The 8,317-nt window shown below is 48.0% G+C and overlaps 2 protein-coding genes across 2 annotated transcripts; one reads left to right on the top strand and one right to left on the bottom strand.

The window, feature by feature from the left end:
- Positions 1–3,311: 3,311 nt before the first annotated feature.
- On the top strand, positions 3,312–4,745 carry LOC123176013 (rRNA-processing protein UTP23 homolog). Its single transcript, XM_044590431.1, has 5 exons — positions 3,312–3,352; positions 3,605–3,725; positions 3,940–4,164; positions 4,269–4,334; positions 4,653–4,745. The coding sequence occupies exons 1-5, from the start codon at positions 3,312–3,314 to the stop codon at positions 4,743–4,745; spliced, it is 546 nt and encodes a 181-aa protein (XP_044446366.1).
- A 1,287-nt stretch (positions 4,746–6,032) lies between these two features.
- Positions 6,033–8,030, bottom strand: LOC123176012 (homeobox protein Wariai-like). Its single transcript, XM_044590430.1, has 2 exons — positions 7,272–8,030; positions 6,033–6,535 (listed from the first exon to the last, which is right to left on the bottom strand). Exons 1-2 carry the CDS (start codon positions 7,606–7,608, stop codon positions 6,033–6,035), a joined length of 840 nt encoding a protein of 279 aa, XP_044446365.1. The 5' UTR covers positions 7,609–8,030.
- Positions 8,031–8,317: the final 287 nt, after the last annotated feature.

Raw genomic sequence — 8,317 nt, 5'->3', positions numbered from 1 at the left:
CCAAGAGGAACCATAGCGACAGCCGCACGAGCCGGTGCCGCGGCTGGTGGCATCGTCAAGGACTCTGTCCTGCAAATCGAAGCACGATGAACTGAAGGCGCAGCTAGTGGCGCAACAGGACCCACGACCGGCTCTATCCGCGCCGAAGCCGTGGCAGAAGCATGCGTTGCTGCTACATGCAGCATCGAGGCAGCAACATCTGGGTGCTTGTGTTAGTCAATAAACCGTGATGCGTGTGTGTGTGCGAGTCAGCGCGTGTGCGTGGCCGTGTTGTGTGGTTAGCGAGGAGCGCGCGAGGGTGACCGCGCTGGGCGCTGGACCCGGTCGCATCCGGCGTTGTGTGTGCGCGGCGGGTGCGGGAGCCATGGAGCGCGGAGCATGGGAAGTGGGGCGAGTAGGCGCAGGTGAGGCGTGCGGATCAGCGTGGACTTCGTGGAAGAGCTGCATGGCCCCATGCACGAGAGCGGCCAGGTCGCCGGGTGAGCGCGTGTGCGCGTGGGTAGTTAGCTAAGGCGTCGTGTGGGCTAGCTAGGCTATATAACTGGTCATATGTATCCGGTGTGTTGCTGAGTTTTCTGCGTGTGGAATACAAGGCCGTATGTGCGGCGCCGGGCGTTCGAGCGCCCGGGAAAAACTCCTGTGTCCACCCCTTCCATCCTTTCTTCCTGCTCGGTCCGTTGCACAACAGGAGAGCGAGAGAGAGGACTAGCTAGGGTTCGGCAAGGCCACGGCAACAACAGCTTGAGCTCCAGGCTTGTATGTGCGGCCGGGCCACTCTCAGCGATTGGTGCATGGCGCATGCAGCCAAGAACCATAGGCCGGCCCTCCACAGCCGCTGCCTGTATGGCACATGCAGCCATGGGCCGCTCCTGGTCCACATCAATCACGTGGGCAACATCAGCTATGGGCAATCCCGTTGCTGCTATATTCACGTCCGGCCGGCCGGCCGAACAGCCCGGATCCGCTGCCTGTACTGATCTCTGCACGGACTTTATGGGAGCCGCGGAACTTGTTTGAGCATCCGACGTTGTATTGTCACCAATAGCTTCGACAGTTTTAGACCTTTTGCTATCATCTCTGTCAGGCATATCCTCATTCCGGTTAGCGCCGTCCTCATATTCATCATCATGGTTTTCCCAAATTTGTGGGATAAAGTCAACATCCGGGACGTAGTCATCCTCCTCCAGAACAAACCGAAGCGAATAGCCATTAAGTTTAACATAAACATCCAAGGAGACCGAAGCATCAACAGACCCATCTTTTTTGGAGAAAATATTCAAAGAATGAACGGCCACCTGAATTCGCATAATTCCATGCCGGCGCAAAGCAACCAAATCAACATCTTGTGTGGCTCCTATGTTATTGCCGCTCTCTCTCTCTCTCTCACGCCGGATGGAGGTGGAAGAAAGAGCACACTTTTTTTCGGGCGACCAACGCCCCGGCGCCCAAACGCCTCCTTTATATTCAGCACACAGGCTACATCATGGCTAGGAGTTCCACCGGCGCAACTGCAAACAGCAATGAGGGGGCTTTCTATACCCAAACTAGCTCCGGCACACACACGAGCCAGCCACACAACTCGGCACCACTACGTACACGCATGCCCACTAATCCATCAGTTATTCCCACAACGGCCACACCACCGGGCTGTCCACCCAGCTAGCTAACTAACTAACAACATGCACATCCATACCGCACTGCACGGCTGCCCAACTACTGCATGCCTGACGCTGCTGCTCATTGCCAGCTTCTCGTGGACGACTCAGCCATCACCAACCGGCCCGATGGCACACACGCGTCCACGTCTGCCACGGACTCGATCTGGAAGCGCTCACACCGGTCGCCACCGCCCACGAGCATGGCTTATTGCCAACAGGCTCCCTTGGTGATCACACGGTGGCTACATTATTTTTTCCAGCCGTCTTAACCAACAATCATGCATGGCCCGGCTACAAACTTATGCATGTCAAGATTATGCCTAACAGTCTCCCCATAATCTTGATTTGTCGTCGCCGGAGTTGTTGCAGCTTCCGTCGTTGTCGTCGTCATGAGTGTGACCCAGCCCGCGGACCCGACCTGGCGCAACGACGCCGGTCGTACCGTGCTCCATCACGACTCCGGCGACACAAGCCGAGCTCCTCCTCCGCCGGTGACACACGCCTGGCGTCCCTCTGCGTCCCGCACGTCTCACGCGCATCCGACGCGCCCGACGAGCCCGACAGCACCAGACGCTCACCGCATGCCGCCTCCGCGTCCGCCAAGGCAGCCGCCACGCCGCGCCTACGTGTCACGCACCTTCCACGGTTGTCGCCCCAAGCCGTCGCGACCTCTGCGCCACCACGCAGGTCCTTCGCAACCTCCTCGTCTCCGCGACCGTCGTGCCCTTCGCGTGCACTCCCCACGTCCCCGCGCTCCCGGCCCGCGCTCCCGCCGCGCACATACGTGATCTGCGCAACCAGGTCTAGCGCCTCGACGCGGTCCACTCCCGCGGTCCCGACGCGCCCGACGCGTCTCCTTGTGTGAGGCAAGAGGTAGAAGAAGAGCGGCGCCGCGAGAAGCGGCGCCAACAATTTCCTATAACTGATCCAACTGCCCACAAACCAAGGAAATGGCGGAGAGGTGGTGGAACGCCAGTGACGTGAACCCATACAGGCTGCAAAGGAAGAACAGACGTGCCCTCCTCAGCTATCCATTCACTGAAAGACACCTTCACGTCGTGAGATTTGACATTATACTCAAAAGCAGCTACACGTTTCAAAATCTCGAGGGACGGGAAACAAACTAGGTAAGCATTGTCTCCATGCGGCATGGCTTCCCACTTCCATGATGACTGAACCGAGGCTATCTTTGCGACCTCTATCTCCACCTCTGCAGCGCACAAAATACCACCGGAGATCGTTACAAGTGCAGTCGGCAAACTTGGTGGTGCTAGATGTTCCTTGAAAAGTGAGTCAGGCAGCTGCACAAACATAGCGTTTACAAGACCGCATCCGCCTGTTTTTTATCTATTTTATTTACAGTCTTGGAATTCTAGTATGAAATTGCATTGGTCGTTGATGCAATTTCGAATATGAATCACTCTGTTCTATCGTACTGTATTAGTTACCCCATAGAATTAGAGCCAATCTGGGTTTGGGCTGTCTGAAAACCTAGATGCAATTTGAATTGTTGGTTAATTGGAACGTCCCTCCTTGTGCTTATCCTGTAAACTGGCACTGTTTTGTTTGCCTCCGATATTACCAACTGCAAATAATATATTGGAATCAGATCACATTGGTTAGCTTGGTTCCATTTTCCAACTAGGAACCTTCATGGCCAAACTGAAAAACGTGTACCAGAATTGTGCACATTGGTTTTGTTCTTTCAGTTTGTATGAAGTACTACTACTACGTTCAGTCCTTCAAGAAGGGTAGCTTTACCGGTGTTTGAAACACGGATTGTTCAATTGACTTCTGCTGATGTGTTTTTCTTTTTTGAGAGAGACTTCTGTTGATGTGTTGAGTGTATTCATAGTACTACTACATTCAGTGAGGATAGTTTTGCAGTATTGTGACTTGCGGAGGCGCTGATTGTTTGTCCTCTGGAATTTTATTTGTATCTTCAGTTGCGAGCATGACAAAGTGGTCAGTGCTGTGGACTGTATCCTGTCCCTGGTTGGTGATAAGAATCCGGAGAACTACTTTGTCGCCACCCAGGATTCTGGTCTCCGGGCAAAGCTGCGAGAGGTATGAAGATTTGCTATGCTTTTGTAGCATTCTACTTTTACCGTGTTATCACCTGGATTTTATTTGTGCAAGAATTTGCTCAGGGACATTAATACAACCGACAAGTATCATATCATCTATCTAACGGAAACAACATAAACAAATCTATTTTTCCATATTATCTTATCAACTTTTCGTGCAGCAGTGTCTTCATGCATATTTTACTTTTCTCTAGGTTCCTTGTGTTCCTGTGATATACGGTCTGAAGAACTCCCTGTTTATTGAGCAACCATCCATGCAGCAACGTAAGTTTGCTCAGTTGGATGGGGAGAAGCGTATTCATATGGAAAAATCAGAATTTAAGAAGCTATTGAAGGCGTCATCGGAAGGAAAGGCATCTGTTGATGGAAGCACACATGGAGTGGCGGAGAAAAGCAAGTTTAAAAGGAACAGAGCAAAGGTAATATGTGCATAAACTGTTTTTCAGGATATTCGTCATATGCACGTTTAGTGGGCATTACTAATATTTGGAGTTATGAGATGCTGATTTGTGTCCTTCTGCAGGGCCCAAACCCACTCTCCTGCAAGAAAAAGAAACCAAAGCCCCAACCGTCAGCTGCTCAAAATCAGGTAATTAATCATTGCTAGACAGCATTTACATCTGTAAGCTGTATGTGATACTTGAAACATGCAGATTATATGTGCCTAATGCAATGTTTCAACTGCAAGCTTGGAGTTGCATGGCTTATATTGAGGTGTAGAACTGAGAGTAGGATTTATAAGAGATAATGCAACAACTTGAATCTTGGATAGGCTACTGAAGCCCATTGCACATTTTTTGTTGTGCTGTAGCTCCTGATTTCAGTTGTACTGGGATGTGCATGACTCTACACCGGAAGCACATGTATCTGACAAGCACGAGCACTAATGAGTACATGTTCCCTTCAGGGTCCGAAGGCCGATGGCGAGGCGAAGAGGAAGAGGGATAGGAAGCGCAAGAGAAACGGCAAAGACAGGACTCAAGCGGAGACAGTGAGCTGACACGCCCGCGTAGGAGTTGCAAACAGCGGTGTGGTTGCAGCTCTGCTCTGGCTTCAATCCGAATCTGTTGCAACCCATGTTGATGGGTGTTTCTTCAAATGTCATACATAACCGTCAGTTAACTTGATAGATCATGCATCGTCACTAGAGGACTGTTGCTGTAACACTGGTTTGGACATGTAAAATCTGTCCCGGTTCGTAATTTTTGTGAGTTTATTCAAAGCTTTAACCTTGTATTTTTAAAGACGGGACAAAATGAGTTGCAGGCAAATACATCAATCGTTGTTTACACTGGTACAAGAACATAAACTGTTGTAAGAAGAAATGTCTAATTCTCCCACTGGTAGTGTGAGAACAGCCACTGTTACAAGAGATAGTATGTAAATATGTATGTAATATAGGCCTATTTGACCCTCTTCAAGCAAATGGTGTCGGTGGTTGTGCCGGTGGTTCCACTTTGCCACCAGTATGATACATCCGGGGAAGGACAAAGACCGACAGTAGACCAATGGTAAGGGACGATAATAATACAGCTGCAAATGGGGATGCCCAGACTATCCCGTACCATATCCCCTTTCTCTTACAGAGTGCTGTGAACAGAGAAATATACCTGACTGCTACTTCCCAACAGTTATACCCCATTACAAGAATAATGCTGAGGGGTACTGCACATGCAGACATAGGAGCAACTGGAGCTAACATGATAACTGCAGCAAATGCGAAGGCAAGCGTCATGCTCAATACCGAAATCAATATGATGGGGATGGACCTTCGAAATAGCACTTTCCGGATCCCAAGGGGTACCGTTGGATCTCCAGAAAACATGAGAAAAATTGTAGCTGTGATCGAGAAAACAAAGGCAAGCGTGTTGGCCATGAAGAATATACCAAAACCAAATGTTCCACCAAGAATTGGTGACCCTGCATGAGTGTGATCCTCAGCTCTATAACCTCCAGGCATGGTGAACATTGCACCAAACGTCACGGTTGCAATTAGGACGGAGCAAATACAACGACTTTGAGTCCCCTCTTTCATTTGACTCAAGAAATGTACTTCATCCTGTCTTGCTTGGTCAGTATCATATTCACTCAAGAAACCCTGGAGAGAAATGCCCCTTTTAGCACCGATATAGTTGAGTACCCCAAGTATTTGTGCTTCACTTTCCTACAAAATTAGAATAAATAAATATTAAACCATGCAAATCTCAATTACACTTGCTTACCTCCAACGCCGTGTTTGAAAATTAAAATGCTCATATATATTACCCCATTGATATATGGTGTTCCATTAGGAAGATTTTGACACGCTATATCTCCCTTTCTCATTCATCAAGTTCAAGTGTACTTGTCTATTCCTGAACAGAGAACCAAACATCTGCAGACTTCCTTTTCTTATAGCTAGGTGCAGTATAGTGTTCCCATCTTTGTCTTGCATATTCAAAATCCATGACAGCGATATGTTTTGACAAGCATAGTCGACAATCCCTATTTTCATTTTGTCAACAGCAACATGAAGAAATGTCCTTCCCCTAGCATCAAGAAAGCCAGCGCAATGGGGTGACTTCATAAGAAAATCAGTGATGATCGATGTTGCACCAACGGATGCAGCCACGTGTGTTGGAAATGATCCATTGGAGTCTGGTTGATACAGTGCATCTGGATTGACTTTCAATAATTCTAAACATATGGGTTGGCTGTATCTTACAATGGCGAATTGGAGAGGTATACTTCCGTTTGCATCCCCTTGTAGTGTAAGGTCATTGTTCCATTCTAATAACATCTTCGTGAGATCTGTGAGTGGCGTATTTATGTTAAACCAATCAATATTAGAGAGCAAAAAAAGCACTATGAAAGGATGCTAAAGGAAATGTGTACATGCATCAGTATACGAAGTCAAGGTCGTGTACACTAGATTTTTGCACACGGTGGTTAGTGGAGTGTTATGGTTCATGAAGTTGAAATGTTTAGTCTACTAACTTTGTTTATTGTTGATCTAAGAGTTGCAAACTGGACGAAATGAAACAGAGTCTCTTCATACACCTCTTCTCCAAGTTTTGTATGGTATCAGAATCGATTCAGTATGGGCGAAATAAAGTAGTTTCTCTGTTGCATACAATACATCTTCTGGGTCGAATAAGATTATGGAATATCTAAATTTTACATCTTTCACATAATTTGAATCGTTTTTTTCCTTTTATTGCGACAGGAGTTCGCCTAAATCTCATTAACGAAATCATATTATAAGGGTTACGTCCCCACAAAAGATGACAGGTCTTCAGGACTAACTAAATATCCTTCCTAAATGTCTCATTGAGGTAAATTTTGAACCTAACAACACACTAACAGCCTGGATGAAAATGGTAAAATAGTAATGAGGCAAATGTATGCTAAATGGTAGCCCTCTGTATCAAAATATAAGACTTTTTTGACACTATCATAGTCTCAAAAAAACGTCTTCTATTTTGATACAGAGGGAGTACTACATATATCTAATAATGGTAGGTGAAATTCAGATTAAAGTTGGTACCTTGGCTCCGCTGAACAGCAATGTGCAACGCATTTTGTCCATTCGGTCCAGAGTATGAAAGAACCCCACTGCTCAACTCGTAGAGTGTTTTGGCGACGATTTTATTTTCCATTAAGATGGCAAGATACAATGGCGAAGTACCTTCAGCAGGAATGGTGGCCAACTCTGGAGCATGGGTCATGAGCAAGTTGACCATATCATTGTTCTCAATGCGGACGGCCTCATGCAAGGCTGTCTCTTTGAGCTTGTTTTGTGTCTCCAGCAGCCCTTTACCATTGTTAATGCCCTGACCATTGGCAAGATCAATGAGAAGAGACATCATTGGGATATTCCCCATCCGTGCAGCAAAGTGCAGGGGTGTGTCTCCCCCATTGTTTTGCACAAAGAGGAGACTCGGTGCCTTGCTGTAGACGAGATTGGCTTTGTTCAGTAAGTCCTCAGAGTCGCCATGGCTAGCAGCGACCACATGGAGTAGAGTGTCACCTTCAACTGTAACCGCGTACAGAGAAGGTGGCTGGGTGGCGGAGCTTCCGATGGTGTAGGCGGCTGGCTTCCCGTCGAGGAATGATTACAGATCGTGGAAAGAGCCAGAACATGCTAATGCTAGCAGCCCGGCGTCCATCTTGGGCTCCATGGTGGTCGCCGGCGGAGGAGCTGCATTTGCCACAGCGGGCGAGCTAGGACTAGGAGCTGCCTGACCAGTGGTGGACGACATTGACCGCCAACACAATCGGCTGGGGTGAGTGGAAATGGGAGAGGATTAACTGGAGCTAGTCAGGACTGCAATTTAGTGGCGCAAAGGATGGTGCAACTGAGATGGATGAGCTGGAGCTGTGCTTGTCAATGGGTATATGTAAAACGGACGACATCAAAGCAAGCAAGAGACTGGTGGGTGAGAACTGAGCAGGAGACGACCGCGGTGACTCGTAAAGAACCGTGTCTTCTCCAGTATAATAGTGATCTCTCCTACTTTGCATAAAACTTTCACACGCTCGCACACTTTACTTCCAAGTTACAACTGACAGTCTCTATTAAGATAATCCTTC

Source organism: Triticum aestivum, unplaced genomic scaffold (assembly GCF_018294505.1).
Source record: "Triticum aestivum cultivar Chinese Spring unplaced genomic scaffold, IWGSC CS RefSeq v2.1 scaffold213248, whole genome shotgun sequence".
NCBI classification, from domain to species: Eukaryota; Viridiplantae; Streptophyta; class Magnoliopsida; order Poales; family Poaceae; genus Triticum; species Triticum aestivum.
Note: the sequence above shows the minus strand (reverse complement) of the source record. Positions and strands in the feature narration are given on the sequence as shown.

Bases quoted from the DNA above. Each gene is read 5' to 3' on its own strand.
- LOC123176013 (XM_044590431.1), top strand. From the start codon at position 3,312: ATGGCCAAACTGAAAAACGTGTACCAGAATTGTGCACATTG. The intron at 4,165-4,268 runs GTAATATGTGCA...GTCCTTCTGCAG, and splicing joins TTAAAAGGAACAGAGCAAAG to GGCCCAAACCCACTCTCCTG. The intron at 4,335-4,652 runs GTAATTAATCAT...TGTTCCCTTCAG, and splicing joins CGTCAGCTGCTCAAAATCAG to GGTCCGAAGGCCGATGGCGA.
- LOC123176012 (XM_044590430.1), bottom strand. From the start codon at position 7,608: ATGGGGAATATCCCAATGATGTCTCTTCTCATTGATCTTGCCAATGGT. The intron at 6,536-7,271 runs GTACCAACTTTA...CGCCACTCACAG, and splicing joins TGCTGTTCAGCGGAGCCAAG to ATCTCACGAAGATGTTATTA.